The following is a 27,156-nucleotide window of genomic DNA, read 5'->3' as shown; positions in this document are numbered from 1 at the left end:
ATAAAACAGAAAGAAGTAATAGCATAATTGACAGTTCTCATACTTATCTCCTTTGGGGAATGTCCTTTTTTTTTTTTTTGGTAACATCTTTACTATTTTTGTTAATATTATACTATTGTTAGCATTAGCTGGCAGGTTAATAAAGATCCTGATGCACTTACTGAACATGTGGGGAAAAAATGCATGTAATATAGATTGGTGCAGAAGTTATTGTGGTTTTTGCCGTTACTTTCAATGTCAAAAGCTACAATTACTTTTGTGCCAGTCTAATAGTTTTGAAGAGACTCATAGAAAAAAACAAGGAGCCAGGGGGAAAACAAAGAGAAGACATAGGGCCCAGTGTGGAGTGAGTAATGAGTAGATTGAAAGAGCTGTCCTCAAAGGGTAGGAAGTAAGTTGGGCCTAATATCATAGATTACGTAGAAGGTTATTCTTTTGATTAAAACGACTTATTAGCACTTGAGAATATCATTTTTATAGGTCTTCAGAACAGAGTGCCAATGAGTTCAAAATACTAGTCAATCAGGAAATATAAGAAGCCCAAGCAATTGGCAAAGACCTAATTTGAGTAACCAATAAAATTTGCAAAATGAGAAATCAAATCAAATGTTTTATTCATTGACTTGTGTAGTCTAATGCCTGGTAATCTCCAAAGTGTGAAAGATTTACTATTTGTGAATCATTGCTGTGCTTTCAGTAGGCTGTAGTTTTCTAATTGCCTCTAAAGAATTTGCTTTCCTACAGATCTCCATTAATTTTCCTGCATAGTATCTTCTAACATTTTTTTTCCATAGCCAGAATGTTGTTCATATTGCAACCCAGTATACACACAAACAAACACACATTTTTTGTCCGGGCGTGGTGGCTCACACCTCTAATCCCAGCACTTTGAGAAACTGAGGCAGGTGGATCACCTGAGGTTAGGAGTTCGAGACCAGCCTGACCAACACGGTGAAACCCCATCTCTACTAAAAATGCACAAATTAGTCGGGCGTGGTGCCAGGCACTTGTAGTCCCAGCTACTCGGGAGACTGAGACTGGAATTGCTTGAACCCAGGAGGTGGAAGTTGCAGTGAGCCGAGATCATGCCACTACACTCCAGCCTGGGTAATGGAGCGAGACTCCATCTCAAAAAAAAAGACAGCTTTTTTTTTTTTTCATTCTAGTTTTTATTTTTCTCTCCAATACAATTCCTAATGGAAGTGCACAACACTGTGGAAAAAGATAAGCTTCCTGAGTACCTCCACTTTCCCATCTCTGCAGAAGGCAGTGAGGCTGCTCCCATGCACAGTGCACCACTGCTACCACCTACAACCACCATTTGAGAAACAACACTGCACTAAGGCTATCTGTGACCAAGGAATTTGTACAGAGACTTGGACCCCTGAAAGCACCCAGAAGCAAAGCCAAAGAATCCACCCAACATTCGTTACACTCACACCCTGAAAGGGGGGAAAAATGTCTTACCAAACAAAAGTAAATTCAAAAATAAAAGTGACAGCCTTCCCAGGTGAGAAGAAACCAGTGTAAGAACTCTGGCTTCATGAAAAAATAGTATTATGACACCCCCAAAGGATAACACAAGCTTCATAACAATGGATCCTAACCAAAATGAAAATTCTGAAGTGACAGATAAGGAATTCAAAAGATGAACTCTAAGGAAGCTCAGTAAAATCCAAGAGAAAGTTGAAAACCAGCAAGAAAACTTATGTCTAAAAAATCATGAAAACTTACTTATCCTTACTACTTTGTATTTTATATACTTTTAGTATCCTCTCTCTACCCCCATCCCACCTTGACAATCATGATGAACTAAATTATTTTAATAACCTAATCATGATTGAGATTTTCATTGCATAGAGATTGGAACACAAAAAAGGATTATAAACCATAGGTAGTAATAACTATATGTTAGAGATTTACTCATATGCTAGAGATTAAAGTTTTGAAGGGAACAAGCAACTAATGGCATATTTTCCAACTGGATGAAATTATATTCTAAGTTTACATATTAAACTTTTATAGTCTAATGTTATTAAAACATGAAAATGTATACTTTTAAAACCATTGCTTTATGATTTAAATAGTTGTGTTATATTAAGAGAAGTTGTACGGTCAGTGACAGTTAATATATAAAGGCATTATGTTTTGGATAAAATTTCTTTATATTATAGAATTCCTTGACCATTCAGTGATGGAAAGCAATGTGCGAGGCAGCAAAGGGATAAGAGTAAGGAATGCATTAGAAATCAAATACAGGAAATTTTATACTTTGGGACCTTACTTTTATAAGGCTTTCTGAAATTGAGTTTTAATAGTGTTTTATTTAAGGTAATTTATAGTTTTAATGTTATTTTATGAGAAAATATGCATTTCAAACTTGGGCTTTAAGTATGTACAAAACACATATGAAGGTATAACTATTTTTTTTAAACAGATGCTTGAGGTATGTTCTAGAAACTCTTTACAAAGGAATTTTGATACACAGCATTTTGTAGAGGCTCTCATAAAGAAAGTTAATGTTTGAACTTAAAAGTGAATGAGTAAGTGATCAGAAAAACTTACACAATTTCAGTTCTAACATAATAGAAAACTTAAATTACTTATTATGTCACTGACACTGTAATATTTTATACAGTCTATAGCAGAGAAATTAGAAGGTTCATTATTTTGAAATCTTAAATTATAATTGAGTATTTTATAGTTAAGCATGTGTTGTCACGGTTTCTTTAAGACAAATTTTGTAGTTAACATAAAATCAAATGTTAGTCCTTATTGACTACTGTATTATTCATACATAAAATATGGGCACCTGTGGAACACAGCCGCTGTTAATAAGTGTGTAATGGAAAAAAGCCTACTTTTTGCTACATTGAATGATATGTTGTATTTTTATGTTAATATCAAGAGTAATAATTAGATCATCTGTTAGTATACTACACTGAAAACCAGGGAAAATATAAAGTATCATGAACTTCAAAATTAGAAAACTTTTCAAGAATGACAAAATCACATATATATAAGTTTGAGAGCATGGATTAAATGTACACATGTATCCATAAAATGTAAAATAAAAGAAATTTTAGAAAGAATTCAATTAAAGTTTGTGACAGGGTAATAGATTCCATAGAAATTCCTAAAAGTGCATGAATATCTACAAAGGAATGTTGTCTCTTGCTTAAAAATGACTCATTTACTTCATTTAATTTAGTTTTAGGGAATATTTTTTATATTTATGTCTATTTCAATACGAAAAACCATCTTTTTTCAGTCTACTGAGGCAGGGATTATAATTGACTGTAATAACTTGTAGGTATTGCATACTATTTAAAGTTTCATAGACATGGAAATATATGCCTTTGGCCAAAGTAGAAATGTGTGTCCATCTCTAATAATACTTTTCTTAATATTTCTTCATTTGACAAATCACTTCGCTGCAAGCTTTTTGTGCTATTAAGTACAGCTGGATTTTTTTTCTTTATTATTTTTCATTCTGTTAGGTCCAAGTATTTAACTTTACAGGAGGAGAAAAGGAGTGCATAAAAATCATAGTACATTTTTTAGAGCATGTCTCAAAAGACCAAAGTCCTCCTTTGCTAGTTACCCAGTTATTTTATTCAAATAATCAATTTAAAATAGTTGTAAGTATTAGAATAAAACCCAAAACCATATGCTTCTAGAACAAACAACAGGTAAGTAAATGACTTTGGAGTAGGCAGAGATTTCTTAAAGACTTCTGAAAATACTTGCATTACACATCATGTTAGGGATATAGGGGAAAAGGCAAGAGAAGTCAATTTTATGTTTTTCTTTTAATCATAATAAATGGTTGGTAAAGGAAAACATTAATAACCTTTAGTGAAGCTATTTTGTGCTTCTGTGAACTTTCATTTTTAGTGACCTCTCTTCCTACAACCAAAGATGTTTGAATTTAAACTTTAAGATCAAATTAATTGATAGAAAATGGGACTAATTATGCAAAAAGAAAAGGTACAGCAGATTTAAGGGCATAACATTCATCTGCCTGTTAGAAAAATGCCCTTATACTACAGTTTAGGGAAAGTAGCAAAAATATTAAAGAAAATGAAAACCTTCATTAATTTATTAAATGCACAATATATTTACTGAATGTTTACTTTAGTGCCAAAGACCCCCTCTTCAGGGGTTCTTAAAAGGTGATGTCAAAATTCTCTTGGTCAATTAAGTTCTGTTAACAAAAACAAATCAACCAGTAAACATATTCGTATTTAGATCCTTTTATTGATATGTAAGTCTGTCTTTCTTCATTTAATTACCTTTATTACGAAACCTGTAAGGATTGTGTGTGTGTGTATGTATACCTATAACTGATTATATTTTAATATGTATATACATTTTAGGATGTATATATGTCAATCGGTATATTTGTGTGTTTGGGGGAATTTCCCCACTTATTTAAATAACTCCATTAAATGGCTTGAACTTAAAATTTCTTGTTCTCTGCAATGAAAATTTAAATAATTTGAATTCACAGACATCATAGAATAGAAATAATTTGTTCTACTTTTGAACAGAATTTGAAACACTAGTTTATATGACCTTTAAGAAGAACAAAATTTTGTTTAATCCAAAATTGTATGGATTATCAAAGAACACTGCAAGTTATCTTTGCCCAGAATTCTTTAAGACCGTTAATTACCTGTGTAAGAAAAGATTTTATGCTTATTCAGATATCTGATAATACTGTCTTTGTTTAGACCAATTATGTTATACTTTAAGACTAAGGACTATGCATATAACTATATCTCGAAAAATATTTAGGAAAATCCATATAGCAAAAACTCAGTTATAGTAGTGGTATATGTGATTTTAATTTTCCTTCATGATAGGCAGTATAGTGTTACTTTCTGAAAGTCACTAAATGAAAATCGGTAAGTACTTATTTTTCTTTTTCAGATCATACATAAATAGAATAGCATATTAATTTGCTACATAACTCCTTTTACATTTTTAATTATGTTAATATTTTTCTAATATATGTTTGATAAAACATTTTTTAAAACTTTAAAAGTATCCAGAAAACTTAAACATAAACATTTAAATCATGCATTTTAAAGATGATTGCTTTTGTTCTAACATATGTTGTTAAAATATTCTTGATTATCATAATTGGGAATGGCTAATCTCTCAGTGCCTTCATAAAACTCAATTCAACTTAAATGACTGAAGATTATGACATAAATTAATTTTCAGAGATAGTTTTGAATTTTTTTTTAAATACACAACTTGTTTTTCTTTTTTTCAAGACAGAGTTTTACTTTGTCATCCAGGCTGGAGTGCGGTTGTGTGATTCCAGCTCACTGCAGCCTCCGCCTCTGGGTTCAAGCAGTCCTCCCGCCTCAGCCTCCCAACTAGCTGGTACTACAGGCACGTGCCACCATGCCTGGCTAATTTTTGTATTTTTAGTAGAGATGGGGTTTCACCATGTTGGCCAGGCTGATATTGAATTCCTGACCTCAGGTGACCTGCCCGCCTCGGCCTCCCAAAATGCTGTGATGACAAGCATGAGCCACTGCACTCAGCCTAAAAAACATACCTTTTGATGCACTGTGTATGTATTTGTGATAACATAGAAGCCAGCTTGATGGGGCTGATGTGACAATTTAAATATCTAGAAGAATAATGTGAATCAGCTGAAGTTGATGGAAACACATTAATTATATTGAAATAAATGAGTCTACCTTAATGTCTAGATAGAGAAAGAGAGAAAGAGAATGCCAAAACAGAAAGCCTTTTTAAGAAAAACCTTTTAAGAAAAATATTAGCTATTATACCAAATCCTGAAAATTTGTAATTAAAGAAAGAATTAAAAACATCTTTGTTCATTTTCTAGCAGGAACTCTATTTCTGGTTAACCAGATGGTTCCAGTCGATGAGAGACAGCATTCATTACAAAAAATGCCTCCTGCTAAATAAAGAAGCAATGATAGAATTAGAAACCACCGGTTTTCAAAACTTAAAATAATAATTAATTCAGCAAAGATTGTCAAAGAATGGTAAAATCACTAAGTGAAATGTTTGAGGAAAAGAACTGTTCAGAGGAAAAAGGAAGAAACATAACCAAATGTGAGATGTACACCTTGACTGGATAGGTAGATTTGAAAGTAGACTACATTTTTCAGATAACATTAAAGAATTGTCAATTTTATTACATGTGAAAATTTATATAAGAAACTGTATTTTTCAAAGAGTCTGATTAAAGTATTTAGAATTGAAATGTTATGGTATCTAAAATTTAACAGATGATAAAAATGTATGATATTTGTAATCATTAAAGCAATGCAATTCATTCAACTTTTTTTTTTTCCAACTTTTAAGTTCAGGGGTGTATGTGCAGGATGTGCAGGTTTGTTACATAGGTAAACATGCTCCTTGGGGTTTGCTGCACAGATTATCCCATCACCTATATATTAAGCCCAGCATCCATTAGCTATTCTTCCTGATGCTCTCTCTCCTGCCAAGCCCCATCCCACAGGCCCCAGTATGTGTTGTTTCACCGCAAGTGTCCATGTGTTCCCATCATTTGTCTCCCTTTTGAGTAAGAACATGCAGTATTTAGTTTTCTTTTTGTGTGTTAGTTTGCTTCCAGTTCCATTCATGCCTTTGCAAAGGACATGATCTCATTCTTTTTTTATGGCTGCATAGTATTCCATGGTGAATATGTACCACATTTTCTTTATCCTGTCTATCATGTATGAGCATTTAGGTTGATTTCATGTCTTTGCTATTGTGAATAGTGCTGCAGTGCATGCATGTATCTTCATAATAGAATGACTTACATTCCCTTGGATATATACCCAGTAATGGGATTGCTGGATCAAATGGTATTACTGCCTCTAGATCTTTAAGGAATTGCTACACTGTCTTCCACAATGGTTGAACTAATTTACACTCCCACCAACAATGAAAAAACTTTTTTCTACACAACCTAACCAGCATCTGCTATTTTTTGACTTTTTACAAAATTGCCATTCTGACTGGCATGAATGGTATCTCATTGTGGTTTTGATTTGTATTTCCCTAATGATCATTGATGTTGAAGTTTTTTATGTGTAATTGTTGGCTGCATGCATGTCTTCTTTTTAGAAGTGTCTGTTCATGCCCTTTGCCCACTTTTTAATGTTTTTTCCCCCCTTTAATTTGTTTAAATACCTTGTAGATGCTGGATGTTAGACCTTTGTCAGATGGATAGATTGTGAAATTTTTCTCCCATTTTGTAGGTTGTGTGTTCATACTGCTAATAGTTTCTTTTGTCGTGCAGAAGCTCTTAAGTTTAATTAGAGCTCGATTTTTCCTTCTGTTGCAGTTACTTTTGGCATCTTCATCATGAAATATTTGCTAGAGCCTGTGTCCTGAATGGTATTGCCTAGATTTTCTTCTAGAGATTTTATAGTTTTGGTTTTCACATTTAAGCCTTTAATCCATCTTGAGTTGATTTTTGTATATGGTGTAAGGAAAGAGTCCAGTTTCAGTTTTCTGTATATGGCTAGCCAGTTCCCCCAACACCATTTATTAAATAAGGAATATTTCCCTGTTGCTTGTTTTAGTTAGGTTTTTTGAAGATTTGATGGCTTAGTTGTGTGATCTTATGTCTGAGTTCTCTATTCTGTGGGTTCTCTATTTGGTTACATTGGTCTATGTGTCTGTTCTTGTACCAGTACCATGCTGTTTTGGTTACTGTAGCCTAGTAGTATAGTTTGAAGTCAGGTAGTGTGATACCTCCAGATTTTTTCTTCTTGCTTGGGATTGCCTTGGCCATTTGGGCTCTTTTTAAAGTAGTTTTTAAAAATAGTTTTTAAATAGTTTTTCTAAATCTGTGAAGAATGTCAATGGTAGTTTAATGGAAGTAGCCTTGAATCTATAAATTGCTTTGGGAGGTATGGTCATTTTCACAATATTGTTTCTTCTTCTCCGTGAGCATGGAATGTTTTCCATTTGTTTGTGTCATCTCTGATTTCTTTGAGCAGTAGTTTGTAGTTCTCCCTGAAGAGGTCCTTCACTTCCTTTATTAGCTGCATTCCTAGTTTTATTCATTTTTTGGCAGTTGTGAATGGGAGTTCTTTCATGATTTGGCTTTCTGTTTGCCTGTTGTTGGTGTATAGGAATGCTAGTGATTTTTGCACATTGATTTTGGATCCTGAGATTTTGCTGAAGTTGCTTATCAGCTTAAGAAGCTTTTTGGTTGACCAGTGGGGTTTTCTGGATGTGGGATCATGCCATATGCAAACAAAGATAGTTTGACTTCCTCTCTGAATACCCTTTATTTTTTTCTCTTGCTTGATTGCCCAGGCCAGAACTTTCAGTACTATGTAGAATAGGAGTGGAGTGGTGAGAGAGGGCAGCCTTGTCTTGTGATTGTATTCAAGGGAAATGCTTCTAGCTTTTACCCATTCAGTATGATATTGGCTGTGAGCTTTTCATATATGGCTCTTATTATTTGCAATATGTTCCTTTAATACCTAGTTTATTGAGAGATTTTAACATGAAGGAATAATGAATTTTATCAAAGGCTTTTCTGCATCTATTGAGAGAATCATATGGTTTTTGTCTTTAGTTATGTTTATGTAACTATGTAACATATGCAAATCACATTTACTGATTTGCATATGTTGAACCAACCTTGCATCCCAGGATGAAGCCAACAATTGTGGTGAATAATTGTTTTGATGTGCTGCTTTAGATTCGGTTTGCCAGTTTTTTATTGAGGATTTTTGCATCAATGTTCATCAAGGATATTGGCCTGAAGTTTTCTTTTTTTGTTGTGTCTCTGACAGGTATATATGTTTTGGTATCAAGATGTATTGACCTCATAGGATGAGTCAGGGAGGAGTACCTCCTTTTTAATTTTTTGGAATAGTTTCATTAGAAATGTTACCAGCTTTTTTTTTGTGCCTCTTGTTAAATTCAGCTGTGATTCTGTCTGATACTGGGCTTTTTTTGTTTGGTAGGCCATTTATTACTTTCTCTTTTGAAACTCACTATTGGTCTATTCAGGGATTCACTTTCTTCCTGATTCAGTCTTGGGAGAGTGTATGTGTCCAGGAATTTATCATTTCTTCTAGATTTTCTAGTTTATTTGCATAAAGATGTTTATAGTATTTTCTGATGGTTGTTTGCATTTCTGTGGGGTCAGTGGTGTTATTTCTTTTATTATTTCTGATTATATTTATTTGAATCTTCTCTTTATTCTTCTTTATTAGTCTAGCTAGTGGCCATTCAATTTTATCACTTTTTTCAAAAAGCAAGCTCCTTGATTTGCTGATTTTTTTTTTTTCCCCTGAGACGGAGTTTTGCTCTCGTTGTCCAAGATGGAGTGTAGTGACGTGATCTTGGCTCACTGCAACTTCAGCCTCCTGAGTTCAAGTGATTCTCCTGCCTCAGTATTCTGAGTAGCTGGAATTACAAGCACCTGCCACCATGCCTGACTAATTTTTGTAATTTTAGTAGAGCTGGGATTTCACCATGTTGGTCAGGTTGGTCTCAAACTCCTGACTTTAGGTGATCCACCCGCCTTGGCCTCCCACAATTCTGAGATTACAGTTGTGAGCCATTGTGCCCAGGCAATTTCTTGATTATTTGGAAGGGTTTTTCACATTTCTATCTCCTTCATTTCAGCTCTGACCTTGGTTATTTCTTGTTTTCTACCAGCTTTGGAGTTTGCTTGCTCTTGGTTCTTGTAGTAGTCCATTTTCACACTGCTATAAAAAAATACTTCTTGAGATTAGGTAATTTATAAACAAAAGAGATTTAATTGACTCACACTTCCGCATGGGTAGGGAGGCCTCAGGAAGCTTATAGTCATGGCAAAAGGAGAAGCAAGCACATCTTACATGGCAGCAGACAAGAGAGTGATTGTGTGAAGGAGGAACTGTCAAACACTTATAAAACCATGAGATCTTGTGAAAGTCACTATTACAAGACCAGGATGGTGAAACCAACCCCGTGATCCAGTCACCTCCCACCACGTCATTTCCTAGACACATGGGGATTACAATTAGAGATATATTTGTGTGGGGACACAGAACCAGACCATATCGTTCCATCCCTGCCACCCCCAAATCTCACATCTTTTTGCATTTCAAAACCAATCATGCATTCCCGACAGACTTCCAAAGCCTTAATTCATTTCAGCATTAACCTAATGTCCAAGTCCAAACTGTCATCTGAGAGAAGGCGAGTTCCTTCTGCTTAGGAGCTTGTAAAATTAAAAGCAGTTAGTTAATTTCAAGATACAGTGGGGGCACAGGCATTGGATAAATGCTCTTATTCTAAATGGGAGAAATTGGCCAAAACAAAGGGGCTACAGGCCCCATGCAAGGCCAAAAATTAAGATGGCAGTCACTAAATCTTAAAGCTCTGAAATGATCTTTGACTTTATGTCTTACATCCAGGACACGCTGATGCAAGGGGCAGGCTCCCATGGCCTTGGCTTTGTAGGATACAGTCCCCCAGCTGGTTTTATGGCTGGTATTGAGTGTCTGCAGCTTTTCCTGGTGCACCATGCCAACTTTTGGTGGATCTACCATTCTGGGGTCTGAAGAACAGTGGCCTTATTGTCATAGCTACACTAGGCAGTGCCCCAGTAGGGGCTCTGTGTGGGGGCTTCAACCCCACATTCTCCTACTGCACTACCCTAGCAAATGTACTCCATGAAGGCTTCAGCCCCTGCAGTAGACCTTATGCTGGACATCTGTGCATTTCCATACATCCTCTGAAATCTAGGCGGAGGTTCCCAAACCTTAATTCTTGACTTCTGTGCACCCGTAGGCCCAACACCACATGTAAACTGGCAAGACTTGGGACTTGCACACACTGAAGCAACAGCCTGAGCTGTACCTTGGTCTCTTTTAGCCACAACTGGAGTTGGAGCAGTTAGGATGCAGGGCTCCAAGTCCCATAGCTGCACAAAGCAGCTGAGCCCTGGGCCTGGCCCATTAAACCATTTTTCCCTTCTAGGCCTTAGAGCCTGTGATGGGAGGGACTGCTGTGAAGGTGTCTGGCATGCCCTGGAGACATTTTCTCCATTGTCTTGGATATTAACATTCAGCTCCTTGTTACTTATGCAAATTTCTGCAGAAAATGGGTTTTTCTTTTCTACCACATTGTCAGGCTGCAAATTTTCTAAACTTTTTTACTCTTTTGGTTTAAACGTAAGTTCCAGTTTCAGATAATCTGAACTCCAGTTCAAAGTTCCATGGATCTCTGGGGTAGGGGCAAAATGCTGCCAGTCTGTTTGCTAAAGTGTAGTAAGAGTGACGTTTGCTCCAGTTCCCAATAATTTTCTCATCTCAATCTGAGACCACCTCAGCCTTGACTTCATTGTCCATGTCACTATCAGCATTTTGGTTAAAACCATTCAGTAAGTCTCTAGGAGGTTCCAAAATTTACCTCATCTCCCTGTTACCCTGTTCCAAAGTCACTTCCACATTTTCAGGTTGTCTTTATAGAAGTGCCCTACTCCTGGTGCCAATTTCCTGTATTCGTCCATTTTCACACTGCTATAAAGATACTACCTGAGACTGGGTAACTTATAAAGCAAGGAAGTTTCATTTACTCACAGTTCTGCAGGGTTTGGCAGGCCTCAGAAACATTTCACTCATGGCAGAAGGGGAAACAGGTATGTCTTACACAGTGGGAGGCAACAAAGTGAGTGTGTGAAGGAGGAACTCTCAAACACTTACAAAACTATCAGATCCCATGAGAACTCAGTCACTATCAGGAGAACAGCATGGGGGGAACCACCCCCATGACCCGATCACCTCCCCCCAGGTCCTTCCCTGGACATGTGGAGATTATACAGATTATAATTCAGATGAGCTTCGCGTGGGGACACAGAGCCAGACCATATCAGTTCTCAAGTTCTTTTAGTTGTGATGTTAGGTTGTTAGCTTGAGATCTTTCTAGCTTTTTGATGTGAGCATTTACTATTATAAGTTTACCACAACACTGCTTTAGCTGCATCCCAGAGATTCTGGTATATTAGCTGTTTGTTATCATTATTTCAAATAACTTGATTTTTGCCTTAATTATTTACGTGAAAGTCATTCAGGAAGCAGGTTGTTCAATTTCCATGTAGCTGTGTGGTTTTGAGTGAGTTTCTTAATCTTTAGTTCTAATTTGATTACACTGTGGCCTGAGAGAGAGTTTGTTATGATTTTAGTTATTTTGCATTGGCTTTGGAGTGTTTTACTTCTGATTGTGTGTCAATTTTAGAGTAAGTGCCGTGTGATGATGAGAAGAATGTATGTTCTGTTATTTTGGGGTGGAGAGTTCTGTAGATATCTAACAGGTCCATTTGACTCAACTGAGTTCAGGTCCTGAATATTTTTGTTAATTTCCTGTCTTGATGACTTGTTTAATATTGTCAGTGGGGTATTAAAGTCTCCTACTATTATTGTGTGGGAGTCTAAGTCTCTTTGAAGGTTTCTAAGAACTTGCTTTATGAATCTAGGTGCTCCTCTATTGGATGCATATATATTTAGGATAGTTGGCACTTCTTGTCAGATTGAACTCTTTACCATTATGTAAAACCCTTCTTTGTCTTTTTTGGTCTTTGTTGGTTTAAAGTCTGATTTGCCAAAAACTAGGATTACAACACCTGCTTTTTTCTATTTTCCATTTGCTTGGTTTATTATCCTCAGTCTTAATATATTGAGCCTTTGTGTGTCTTTGCATGTGAGATGGGTCTCTTGAAGGCAACATACCAGTGGGTCTTGGCCTTTTACCCAACAGCCTGAGCTGTACTTTGACCTCTTTTAGCCATGACTGGAGCTGAAGTGGTTAGGATTTAGGATACCAAGTCCCACAGTCATTCTGTTTCTTTTAATTGGGACATTTAGCCCATTTACTTTTAAGATTAGTATTGTTATATATGGATTCCATACTGCCATCATGATGCTGGCTAGTTATTTTGCAGACTTGTTTATGTAGTTGCTTCAGTGTGTTGCTGCTTTGTATACCTCAGTGTGTTTTAATAGTGGCTGCTAATGGTTTTTCCTTTCCATATTTAGTGCTTCCTTCAGGAGCCCTTGCAAGGCAGGTCTCACGAAAACAAATTAATTCCCTCAGCATTTGCTTATCTGAAAAGGATTGTATTTTTCCTTCACTTATGAAGCTTAGTTTGGACTGATATGAAATTCTGGGTTGGCAATTTTCTTTTTTAAATATTGGCCCCCAGTCTCTTCTGGCTTGTAGGGTTTCTGCCGAGAGGTCTGCTGTTAGTGTGTTGGGCTTCCCTTTGTAGGTGACCTGGCCTTTGTTTCTGGCTGCTCTTAACATTTTTTCTTTCATTTCAACCTTGGAGAATCTGATGAATATATGTCTTGGGATTGGTCTTCTTGTGGAGTATTTTACTTGGGTTCTCTCCATTTCCTGAACTTGAATGTTGGCCTCTCTTATTAGGTTGGGGAAGTTCTCCTGGATGATGTTCTGAAGTATGTTTTCCAAGTTGATTCCATTCTCCTTGTCTCTTTCAGGTACACCAAGCAGTCATAGGTTTGGTCTCTTTACATAATCCTGTATGTCTCAGAGGTTTTATTTATTCATTCTTTTTTCTCTGTTCTTGGCTGCTTCTCTTATTTTAGAAAGATATTCTCAGGCTGAGATGCTTTCCCCAGCTTAGCCATTTCTGCTTTTAATACTTTTGATTGCGTTGTGAAGTTCTTGTAGTGTTGTTTTTCAGGTCTAAAGGGTTAATTATGCTTCTCTCTAAATTGGCTGTTTTGGCTGTCAGCTCCTGTATTGTTTTATCATCATTCTTAGCTGCTTTGCATTGGGTTACGATATGTTCCTTTAGCTCAGCAAAGTTTGTTATAACTATACCTTTGGAAGCCTATTTCTGTCATTTTAGCCATCTCAGCCTCAGCTCAGGTCTGAGCCCTTACTGGAGAGGTGTTGTAGCCATTTGGAGAAGGGGCACCTGTATATTTGAGTTTTAGCATTTTTGTGTTGATTTTTTTCCATCTTTGTGGGTTTATCCACCTTCAATCTTTAAGGTTGCTGACCTTTGAATGGGGTTTATGTGGGGTCTTTTGTGTTGATGTTGTTTTCTGTTTGTTTGTTTTTCTTTTAACAGTCAGAACACCCTTCTATAGGGCTGCTGCAGTTATACCCAGGTTGCCTTAGATTTTCCAGTACCTGCAGGTATCACAATTGAAGGTTGTGCAACAGCAAACATTGCATTCTCCTCCTTCTGGAAGCTCCATCCCAGGGGAGCACTGTTTCATTTTCAGCCTGAACATACCTGTAGGAGGTGACTGGAGACCCGTATTGGGAGGCCTCACCTAGTCAAGGGGAACAGTGTCGGTAACTTGCTTAAAATAAGCTGTCTAGCTGGGCAAGGTGACTCATGCCTGTAATCCCAGCACTTTGGGAGGCTAAGGTGGGCAGATCACCTAAGGTCAGGTGTTCTAGACCAGCCTGGCCAATATGGTGAAAACTCATCTCTACTAAAAATACAAAAATTAGCCAGGCATGGTGGCATGTGCCTGTAATCCCAGCTGTTCAGTGTACTGAGACAGGAGAATCGCTTGAACCCGGGAGGTGGAGGTTGCGGTGAGCCAAGATCACGCCACAGCACTATGGCCTGGGTGACAGAATGAGACTCTGTCTCAAAAAAAAAAAAGAAGCTGTCTGGCTGCTTTTCGGTAGAGCAAGTGTCCCATTTTGGGGATCCCTTCAGCCCTGATTGTTATGGGTTCTCCAGGGCCCACAGGCTGGACTGACTGAGGTGCCCGAACAACCAAGGTGGTGGCCTGCTCCACCTCCCAACCACTTTGTCTTAGATGGAAATTGGAGCTCTGTTCATAGAAAACTGAGTCCCAGCTGAAGCCCTGGCTGGGAGGCCCCACCCGGTGAGGAGGAATGGATCAGGGTCCTGCTCTAAGGAGCAGTGAGCTGCCATATGGCAAAGCAGCTGTGCTGAACGGGGGAACCCTTTCTCCTCTGGACTGTTTGGACTCTCAAAAGCCAGCAGGCTGAGATGACTGAGTCCACCTAACCACAGAGATGCTGGCCTCACCTCCCCCCAGGGACTCCATTTTAGGTAGAGATGAGAGCCCTGTCTGTAGAAAACTGGCTGGGGTGGCTGAAGTCTGGCTGGGAGCTCCCATTTAGTGAGGAGGAATAGATCAGTGTCCCACTTAGAGAAGCAGTCTGGCCATGGTGTAGCAAAGCAGCTATGCTGCACTAAGGGGACCGTTTCATCCAGACTGTTTGCACTCTCCAAAGACTGCAGGCTGGAATGGCTGAGTCAACTGAACTGCGAGATAGTAGCTCCCTTTCCCTCTGGTAGCTCCTTCCCCTCTAGACAGGCTCCACCCTGTCACCATTGGCTGCCTGGAATTTCAAACCAGTGAGGCTTATCTTGTGAGGTATCGTGGAAGTGGGGCCCTTAGAATACTGCTGCTTGGCTCCCTGGATTCAGCTCCCTTCCTAGGCGTATGCATGGACCTCTTGCCTTACCAGAGTTGCACACACCCTTGTTGAGGATCCTGGAGCCAGAATATGCAAAGCTCCTGGGTCTCTGTGCCTGAGCAGCTGCTCTGCTGGGACTCCACACAGCTCTGTGTGTTTTACCCTAGGCCCTGGTGGCACGGCTCATGAGGGGATCTTCTAATCTATGGGTTGCAAAGATCCATGGGAGGAGATTGATTTCCCGGGCAGAGTCACACAATCCTTCACTGCCTCCCTTGGTTGGGGGTGGGGGTTCCTTGGCTGTGTTCCAGGGTGGGCCATCACCCTACCCTGCTTTTCTTCATTCTCTGTGGATTGAGTTGTTTGCCTAATCAGTCCCAGTGTGAGAGCCTGGATATTACAGATGAAGGTGCTATATTCATTTGCCCCTTTCATTCCTCTGTGAGTGCTGTGGACTGCAGCTGCTTTTAATTGGCCATCTTGGCTCCTCCATGCAATTCATTTAACTTTATATCCTTTATTTATCCCTTACTCTTTTGGGAGAAAATCTTCAAAATAAATATTTAAAAAACACAGAATGTACTTCAGTTATTCAGCTTACCTTTTACATTTACTTTACCAAAATCCTTTAAAAAGAGAGAACTGGTTTTCTATTATTTAACATATATTCACATGACTTAAACCATACAAATTAGAAATAATGAAAAATAATTATGAGTGTTCAGTGGAACTTATCTGCAGGATTTAGAAGACATTAAATTGTCTTAGTATGTCCTCCTGTAACCAAACCCAGGTTCGGCTCCCACTGCGTGAAAGCCAGACAAGAGAGACAAGGGTTAGCGGGAAGGAAAGCAGGTTGATGTGGAAAGCCGGAGGGTTAGCAAACCGAGCAGATGGTGGACTGTAATCGCAGATTAGTTCACCACCATCTCTAAAATGCGTAATTGTAAAAAATGGTGTGTTTTTATTTTTTGGATGTTTTTTTTTTTGTTTTTGTTTTTTTGAGACGGAGTCTCGCTCTGTCGCCCAGCCCAGGCTGGAGTGCAGTGGCGCGATCTCGGCTCACTGCAAGCTCCGCCTCCCGGGTTCACGCCATTCTCCTGCCTCAGCCTCCCGAGTAGCTGGGACTACAGGCGCCCACAACCGCGCCCGGCTAATTTTTTGTAATTTTTAGTAGAGACGGGGTTTCACCATGGTCTCGATCTCCTGACCTTGTGATCCGCCCGCCTCGGCCTCCCAAAGTGCTGGGATTACAGGCGTGAGCCACCGCACCCGGCCTGGATGTTTTTAAAGTTTTAAAAATATTTTAATCAAATATATGTTTTTTAAAAATATTACTGTCATAGTAAAAACATGCAAATGAATTACTTGGTTAACATGTGCTTCTCTATGTGTGATCTAAAATTTTTTTTTTTAATTTACTATAGGATTTTTAAAGAGAAACTTGATATGGGAAAGATACAGAAGTGGTACAGGGTGCAGAGTCTATGTATCTTTGTTCCAATGGCTTATCTTGGGTAATCATCCATCTGGATGCCAGGATGGCATTATTTTGACTTCCACCCCATGGTGGTAGACTAATTCTTTGCAACCCCCTTTAAGCAGGAGGATTCCTCAATCAGGGCTCCATTCCTGGCTTGTTTTGAGATTAGCCTCTGGAATTTCCTAAGGAAGGACACAACTGATAAGTACATATTGCCAGAAGGAAGTGTCTAGAGAGGGACAAAGGATGAAGGGGTGAAATGGTAGGGAAAGAAGAAGGAGAAAGTAGGTGATTAAAATATATTTTTAAAAATGAGGTTCTGGTTACATTCATTTTACTAACAATGTATTTAATTATTTTATTTCCAAGATTCTAAAATTGCAGGTTTTTGTTATTTACCTAATTAACTTTTAGCTAAATATGTTTATAAAAATATTAGTTTAACTATTTTCATGATTTTGGAATGCATACTTTGACACAGGCAAATATATGGACAGCAAATAGTTAAATTTCTTAGAATTTTCCTAACTCTACCTTGATTTCCAGAGTTCTGCAAGTGAAATTAGTTATAACAGAATTCTCTTGTAATTATACAGTTTCGTTAACACCTTATAAGAAGTGGGAAAGTAAGAAAGATTCATGATCAAATTGCAAATCGCTGTGAAAGTACAAGACAGTTGAGGATTTGAGAGTTTCTTAGAAGAATTTAGTTACAAATTTTAAGGACACAGAGTAAGTTTATTATTATACATTTTAAAGTGAAATAGGAAAGTTAAATGTGTGATACAAATAATTGTGAACTGAGGAATCAGAGAAGAGAAAGAGTATGGATATTTAATGTGTTTTGGGTACAATAAAGAACATGATGATTATCCTGTTGTGTAACAGGAAATGATCAGATGATAGTTGTCATTATTTGGAAGAAATGGCTTTGGTATTTTATGACTCAATTTTTATAACAATTGATGAAAAAGGCTCTGTAGTGATTTGAGGTGATATTGTTATTTAATGTACCAGATAAACAAATTTGATATTTATTACAACCAAAATAGTTGGTTCATATTTTTCATGCTAAAATAAGCTATCAATAGAGTTTCATTTTAAAAATATGAAATACATTTTTCCGTTTTAATGGGTTTTATTCACAGGGGCAAGTAAACCTACACATAGTTAAGCCACAAAGAAGGGTGTTTGAAAATACAATACTTCACTTTGATTGAGTAGGCCATTTTATTTTAACTGAAATGTCCTGGGAGGTAGTATCAATTTCTATCAGATTTTTATTCCTTGCAGATTTAATCTTCATTTCTGTTTTTAGAGTTTATTCTTTATGATCCATTTTTAATTTTATCTTATACCATTATTATTAAATATATTAGCACATTTGGTATTTCTAATTTTAATTGTAAATTACCACTTCTATAAGTGATCATTTGTTTCTAGAACTATTTTTTTCTTCATACCTTATTTTATTAACCATGGTTTTAAAATAATCAAATACAAATTTCTAGAATTATTAGACAAAATATAGTAAGCAGAAATAGCTGTTTTTACTGGTTTTGTTGCATTAAACAAACTACCCATTGAGTATAATTTTACCCTATGTATAACTATGTTATAATAATATGGTAATTAGGCACAGAAATGTTTGTAAAAATTACTTTATATTGTTTACATTATTTACAGTATTTTCAAATATTAATGGTTTATATAAAATTATAAATTAAGGGGAATAATTAGAAAGATCAGTGAAATTTAAATAAATATTCACAAATTAAGTACCATAAAATAACCACATAATTCAAATGTCCTTTTCCTGAAGGACTATCAATCCTAAATATGAAAACAGAGGTTAGAAAAAACATCCTTTAGGTATAATAACTTTAAATATTATCTTTGTTCCTAGCATTATAAAATTATCTTCTCCATTACTTGTTTTTAATATACTAACATCATAAAGAAATGGGGATGTGGTATCATTTATTTTTTTACTTTTTATATTAACTTTCAATCATAAAGATTCAAATATTGGTTCTCTAATGTCTACCCAACCCTTGCACAATTTTACATGATCCAGTAACACTAAGAGCATTTAGATGAATGGTTACTGTTTTAGCAACCTCTCTTCTTCAAATACTTAGCATGTTCATTTTCACTAAACCTGAAGACAATACTCACATTAACAACATTTTTATGTATTTGAGAAAACAACTATAACAATTATAAGTAGGTTAACTACCTGAGGAATAGTTCATACTGGGGAAAAATAAAATCAAAATATGTTTTTATTTTCCAATTAATTACTCTGATTATTTGAACAAATTAAGAATGATATGTAATTCCAGGATACAATATTATCTTTTCCATTTAAGGTTAGAAATATAACTTGTGATATTTTAATTTTGGTTAAACATTTACACATATTTTAGCTATTATATGAATATATGTATATGATACATAAAACTATTTTAGGTATTCTACATGGATGTACTTCCTATTACATAATTCATTTCATATATTCTATATTTTAAAAGACCATATTATATTTAAATATTTTTGAAAATATAATATATAAAGATAGCATAAAAATTTCCAGATTGTTGTGAAGCATCATATTTCATTTTATATAAAGGATACCATCCTAAATATTATATATATTTATAACAGTTCAACTTGCCTTAAACATTTTATATATATATATGTATGTGTAGTTCTAAGGATGTTTCTGATCTAATTCACACATGCATATTTTCAAATATATCCTAATTTGAGTTAAATCAATGTATTTTTATTTATATAAATACTCTTATTATTATTAATATGACATGAGATACTAGATATTATTAATATGACACGAGAGGACTCATTAGTGAAAATGAATATTTCGTGTCATACCATATAGCACCTTCATTGTGCAGAGTTGCTAAAACAGTATGAACAAACCTCCTAAGGAAAATTTGATATAGCTTTCCTATGCTTTTCCAGACCTATTTTCAACACTGCTAAAAGGGGGGAAAATTCAAGAAGGCACTGAAGAGACCACCTCACCAGAACCTGATGTTTCTTCTCCTCTGGATGTACATGCTGCAGCTCCATAGGAGCCAGGTTGGAAAAGTTTCTAGGAAAACAACATATGTATTTATAACATTTTTTTTAATGGAAAGATATTTTTGTATGGAAATATGTCATTTTAGGCCTCAGAGTTAAGTACATTAAAAAGTTCACATTTTAGTTTCAACTTAACATTTACTTCTTAAATTTTTTTAAATCAATAAAGAAACATTTGGCTTTTCAAAAATATGTTTGAAATGTAATGGTTTTAAAGCATGCAAAATTAGGTAATTTAAAAAGTCATGTGTCTGCTTTACATAAACCTAAAAAAAGAATGTCAAGCTGTTATGAATCCATTATAATGATAGAGTATGAAATTAAATTATAAAATTTATATCTAAATTTTCAAGCTCTTTAGTGTATATTACGTAACTGGCAGTGGATAATTTCTGTAATTCTTTTTTTTCTGTATTTCAAGCTCAAGGAAATGTATAATATTGCTCTTGGTTTTAAGTTCAAGTTTAAAAATAATAAGTATTCATATGTTCATTTCCTAAGCCTAGGAGAACTCTGGGATACAAACCAGGGTATTCCAAAATGACCTTGAAGGGATACTTTTTTTTAACGAAAACTAATTTCAGACCTAAATTTCATAGTCAACTTACTGTGCAATTGCACACCAGAACTTATTCCTCCTATCTAACTGTAACTTTGTATCCATTGCCCAGTCTCTCACTATCCACCCCCAGCCTCTGGTAACTACTGTTCTGTCCTCTACTTCTGTAAGATCAACTCTTGTAGATTCCACATATGTGTGAGATCATGCAATATTTGTCTTTCTGTTCCTCACTTATTTCATGTCCTCCAGGTTCATCCGTGTTGCAGCAAATGACAGGATTTCATTCTTTTAATGTTTGAATAATATTCTTTTGTGTATATATATGTATTTTTTTCTTTATCCATTCATCTGTTAGCTGTTGTATTCTATATTTCAAAATAGCTGGAAGAGAGGATTTTGAATGTTCTCACCACAAAGAAATGATAAATTTTTGAAGTATATGCTGAATGCTCTGATTTGATTTTTATTTAGTATATATATACAAAACATTGCACTGTGCCCCAAAATATGTACAATTATGTGTCAATTAAAAACAAAACAAAAACAAAAAGATTTTTAAATCCTAAATTTCAGATTTTATATATTAAATGCTTTTGAAAGTGTAGTGACTCTATTCAGAATATTGAAATGTGCTAGGGCTGATAGCCGTTCTGTGAATAGAAGATGCCCATAATGATTACAAGTGCAAATGATGTATTTAAAAACATAAGCAGTTAACACTATTAGTGAGACTAAACTGTCTAGTTATCAAAACTTATTCAAACATAAAGTAAATAACAATGTAGGGTTCTTTCCCTTTTATAATGAAAGCAAAGTTGACTTGTGTATGATAGAGTATGGTGTTGATTACTGTGGTCCTGGCTACTCGGTAGGTTGAAGCTGGAGGATTGCTTGAGCCTGGGAGGTTGAGGCTGCAGTGAGGCTAGCGGCCTATGTTATGCTGAAAAATAAATTGAAAAAAGTATCTGTAAAATGAAATTTAAAGGGATAAGAAAGGAATGAACTTGATATTTCAGAAATTATTGACATGTAAGATGAGTTTTGCAATTTATGATATATATATCAATAATGTTAATAGATCATAAATTGTATTATATCCATCAGTGAATAAACATGTTGTAATATAGTTATCCCTTTTTAGCTACTACATATTTTTCTATAAAATTCCTTGCAAAGTTACTTATATGTTGTCTTGATTAACTCTCCAAGAAAGAATGGTATGTACTCACCATCTGCTCTCACAAAGCCATGCTAGTTAGACTTTTGTCCCACCACTCCACCAAAACAACTCGACGCCAGATCACTTATAACACTCACGTTGTTTACTTTAAAACTTAATGTTAAACCCTCATCTTACATAATTTATCAGCAGCCTTTATCATACATAATAGCTGCCTGTTTTTTAAAACAATTGTATCACTTCTATATTTCACTTTTTTTTTTCTTTTTACCTTTTAAATTTCTCTGGCTGGTTTCTCTTCCATTGATCAGAAATTTGATTCAAATATTACCATATATGGTCTATATGGTCTTACTTAGTTTCAAGGCTTTAAATATGTCATTGGATCCTGAATTTGTATTTCAAGCCTTGACTTCTGCTCTGAACTCCAGCTTGTTCATTTAGTACTGTACCTATTCAACTGGCATGTCTATCAGGCATCTTATCCAACATACCTAAAACTGAACACCTTGGTCGGGCGCAGTGGCTCATGCCTGTAATCCCAGCACTTTGGGTGTCATAGCGGGTGGATCAAGACATATGTAGTTTTCTCATCTGTAAAATAACTCAATATTACCTATCTTTCTAGATTTTTGGGGCGGTTAAGTAAAATGAAAAGATAAGAGATCAAGAGATTGAGACCATCCTAGCCAACATGGTGAATCCCTGTCTCTATTAAAAATACAAAAATTAGCTGAGCATGGTGGCATGTGCCTGTAGTCCCAGCTACTCAGGAGGCTGAGGCAGGAGACTCGCTTGCACCCAGGAGGCGGAGGTTGCAGTGAGCCAATATTGCGCCACTGCGTTCCAGCCTGGGCGACAGAGTGAGACTCTGTCTCAAAAACAAACGAAAACAAAAACTGAACACTTTATCTCCCTACCTCGCTCTGTTTCTTCTACAGTTTTCATTGTTTTATATTTTCAGAATTTCAGTTATTCTAGATAAAAATTTGGAGTTCTTCTTAATTTTACTTTTTTTCAAACTGTATTTTCAATTGAGCAACAGATATCTGATTTTACCTTAAAAATATATCCAGAGTTTGATTGACTTTCACCACCACTATTGAACCAGTCTGGTGCATGATACCACCATCTTTCCCCTAGATTAATAAAATCATATTCTAAGTGGATTTTCTGATTCCATACTCACCTCCATACCAATAGTCTGTTTTCCTGTATAGACCTGTGCTGTACAATACGGAACTCCAGAGTTGACCGATTCCTTGAAATGAAGTAGTCTGCACTCACCCTGTGTTGTCTGAACTGTAAAGCCAGGCAAATTCCATCATCAGCTGACTCATACATGATCAAGGCTAACGAAGGTTGTGTAAGCCATGCATTCGAGTTATAATTGATTACTGGCTTACTCAAATATGTTACATGTGTTACTAACCCTACAAAATAAACCTGTGTTTCTTTGGTCAGGTCACATAACAATTTCATATGTAGTTTTCTCATCTGTAAAATGACTCGATATTACCTACCTTTCTAGGGTTTTTGGAGGGTTAAGTAAAATGATAAATTTAAAGCATTTAGTTCAGCACATTAATTACAGATTTACATTTTAATTAAATAATGAAAAATATATGTATCTGTAAATACCAATATAATTAGTAGATTGAAGTTGTGAAAATTAAAGGCTATAGGAAAGTGAAAAAGAATAAATATATGATCTTGTTACAGGTGATAAGCCTACATTGGTACGTTGTTATCAACCAGAGTTCATCATTTACATTAGGATTCACTCTTTTTATTGTACATTCCAAGGATTCAGATAATTTTAAAATACCATGTGTCTACCATTATAGTATCATACAGAGTATATTCCTTGCCCTAAAAATTCTCCATGCTCTGCATGTTCATCCCTCACTACTACTTATCCCTTGGCAACCACTAATCTTTTTCTGTACCACAATTTTTCATTTTCCAGAATGCTGTGTAGTTTCATTCATACAAAATGTAGCCTAAGATTGGCTTATTTCATTTAGTTATGTGCTTTAAGTTTATTCCATGTCTTTTCCCTATGTGATAGCTCATTTCTTTCTAGTGCTGCATAATGTTCCGTTGTGGATGTACCTGGGATTTTTGAAGATGGGATCCTGTACATATTTTAGATATTTTCCCCAACTATTTTAAAATAAGTATGCATGCAAAAACTTTTTTTTATTGCACTTTGGCAAAGTTTATCTTTGCATGACTCTTAAAATGGATATAGTCATCTAAAATTTGGAGTGTCTTATAGATCAGTTGTTTTCATATATACTTTACTTCTGTATATTCTATATGTTATTGACGACAATTTCTGTCCTTACTTGTCAGCTACCACATAAAGTTGATAGTGATTCTTTCACTCTCATTCTTTTATATTTCATATGTAACCTTGGCATAATTTTGGCTATTTTAAAACGTAGGAATCAGTACATTGTTTAAGCTGTATGAAGATGTCTTAGTAATTCTTATTGATGTACTTTTTCTTTCCCTGAAAGTCAGGAAAAGGAATATTAGATATGTTTTTGAATAGGCCAGCTTTATGGAAAAATGCTAAGTATTTAAAATGTAGTTACACTTTGATAAAAATAAATGAATAAAATCTTATATTATTATATAGATTCGTGGTAAAAGGAAAGTCCTTATATTTGATTAGTGATGTTTCCTCTATCTTCAGATATGCTTCCTTTCACCACAAACTCAAGACTCAAGAAATTTGTACATATATAGCAGATCTAAGATAAATGAAAATCTGGTCGCAGTTCTGTTTATCAAACCAAACACCTATACCTTATTGTCAGGATTGTTTGCTAAGTAAAAATTAATCTGTATTGATGTACCAGAGAATTGGAATAAGGTACAAAAGACTAAAGGGCCCCAGAAAAGATGGATTGCTTGAATTGAGATTGGCTTTACTCATCCTGCATTGTGTCTTTTGGCTGCATGCATCCTAAGTTGTGAGTGACTGGGACATTTGGAGGTTATGCCGTGGAGTCCTGCTATGCTGTTGACCGTCACCATGTAGGGCGTTTTGTTGTATGCCCTATATCCCTTTTCAGAATGCTCAATAAAATCAGTGTTAGGTGAATCCTATTGTCTGTTGCACTTGATTGCTAAATCAAACCCAAGAACATTGCTGCAGTTTTACAAGTGTATACCAGGTCCAAGGTAAATGAGAATCTGGCCCAGTTACTGATTGATAAATAGAGAAAAAAAAAAAGTAAGTTTTTTTTTCACTTGTTTTGAATTTAATTCTAATAAAAATTTAACTTAAATTATAAAAACAAAAAATTATTACATAAAGCAAAAATAGCTATTAGCAGCCAAAGGTGTGCAGCATATACAAAGGCAGTATAAAACTGGCTGTTGAAAGATGGGCTGTGAATTCAAAATTTTGCAGTATTATTTATTAACTGTGTGATTTGGGACATATTACCTAACCACTCTATGCCTTAGTTTCTTTATTTGTAATGTTGGGTTAATAATAATTAATGACATGATGGGACTTTTTGAGAATAGAGTGAGATTTTTATAAAAAGTGTATATAACATTGCTGTGTAAAGTTGTCTATTAGCACATGAAATCTCTGTACATAATAAGGATTGTAAGCAGATGATACAGGGTTCCAATGGGTAATAATTTAAATGACTAAGTAATATTAAAAGGTGGGAAATGTATGTGGGGAATGTATTTATTCCTTAAATACTTGACTAAATGCAAATACATTTAAAAATCACATTTATTTTATTTCTCTAACTTCTATTTAAATGTCAGTATTTTCACTACTTTCTCCTCTGCTTTTCCTCTACTACTTAAACTTACTCTCTCTAGGACATCTCATTTGTGACCTCCATGACCTTAGAAGGTTAAATACTTATCAAAATCTTTTCTATAACCCAGACTTTTTTTTCTGAGGACCAGCACCATTTTCCCAATTGACTACTAAAAATTAAAGTCTTAACATTAAACCTTTTGTATTCACAAATTCAACATTCATAGCTTTGAAGTCTTTGTGTCGTTACTTTTCCTTAAAATTTATCCTTTCCGTGCAGTGTCCTCTAACAAAGTTCTGTTCAGGGAGACCTCACTTTTAAAACTTACATTAAGTTGTCATTATCTCAAGTTACTGTGTTTAGCAGACATTAAAGGATCTTGGAAACCTGGTGTGTGCCACTTTCCCAGGTTCATATTGCATCTTTCCTCATTAGCCTGATGTTCCAACCACAAGGCCCATCTTAGCATCTCGTAATCTCTCATGTGCTTCTGTATACCTATGAGAGGTTCTCTCATTCTCTAGTTCTTGGTTTGTCCAAGAGTACTCATGCACTAGTTCAAATACTAATGCCATTGCCTCACCTATTAAGTCTAGGACCTCTTAGGCAGAGTCTCTGGGCCCCTGTAACAACCTTTGCACAATCCTGGTATACTGGTGTAACCCTCATTGTCCTTGATTTTCTGAAGGATACTGAGTTGCATTTCTCTCTTTCATGAGGTTGTGAAGTCAGGTACTGTTTCTTTTTCTCAGTTGTAATATATTAGTTCATGTAAAAATTACTGTGAGTATTGGATTTTTAAGGTTGAACCAATGAAACAATGAAACAATGGAAGTTGAAGAGAAATGAATCATCATTATTCATGGGTGGTAATCTTCCAAAGATACCTTTATGCTTAATATCTAATTATCTGTTATGAGCCTCCTGATTCTATAAAATTATATTTGAGTATTGATGTTTCGGTGTATATGTCCAAGTTCAACTTTATCCACTTTTCATTACTATATGTATTTATATTGCTATATACACATCATAATTGCCTTTTCCATGATGATATGCCAGTTTTTTACTAGTGTCTATTATGTCTATCTAGATCTTCATTATTAAACATTGAAATATTTTTATTGGAATTTGTTATTTAAGAGAATTTGTGATGGCTGATAATTTTCATTTAACCCAACTTTTTCTTTTATTCTTTTTCTGTTTATTGTTTATGAATTACATATTAGTGTTGACTTCATTGCTTTTTTTTACTTAGTTAAGAATTGATATTCAGTGTTGGCAGTGGAATTATGATTGTAAAAAAAAATTCTTATTCCTTAGTTGCTTCACTGTTATGGATTTTATTTTCAAGAAAAAAATAATTGAGAAACTCTCCAGTAGAAAGCAGGTTTTCTCCTGCATGGTCAGTAATAGTCTGCCAACCAGATATTAGCCCATAGCCTATACTTTTTATACTGTAATACTTTTTACCTATTGATTTAATTCTTTGTTCTAACATACTTTATACCATATTAGTGACATAAAGAAATCAAAATGTGCCTTTAAGTTTTTTATTTTAGTATTAATT

The 27,156-nt window shown here is 35.4% G+C and overlaps 1 protein-coding gene across 8 annotated transcripts in view; it reads left to right on the top strand.

Moving 5' to 3' along the window:
* The window catches only part of EPHA6 (EPH receptor A6), a 930,448-nt gene that overhangs the window by 107,662 nt on the left and 795,630 nt on the right, over positions 1 to 27,156 (top strand). Inside the window, exon 3 of one of the 8 annotated variants that reach the window (XM_074033638.1) lies at positions 19,922 to 20,041. The exons of the other annotated variants lie outside the window; for them this stretch is intronic. Within the exon in view, the coding sequence (XP_073889739.1) occupies positions 19,994 to 20,041 (48 nt within the window). The 5' untranslated portion in view covers positions 19,922 to 19,993. The remainder of the gene's footprint in view (positions 1 to 19,921; positions 20,042 to 27,156) is intronic. 8 annotated transcript variants of the gene reach the window in all.

This window comes from Macaca fascicularis, chromosome 2, assembly GCF_037993035.2.
Source record: "Macaca fascicularis isolate 582-1 chromosome 2, T2T-MFA8v1.1".
NCBI classification, from domain to species: Eukaryota; Metazoa; Chordata; class Mammalia; order Primates; family Cercopithecidae; genus Macaca; species Macaca fascicularis.
This window is presented reverse-complemented; position numbering and strand designations above follow the sequence as displayed.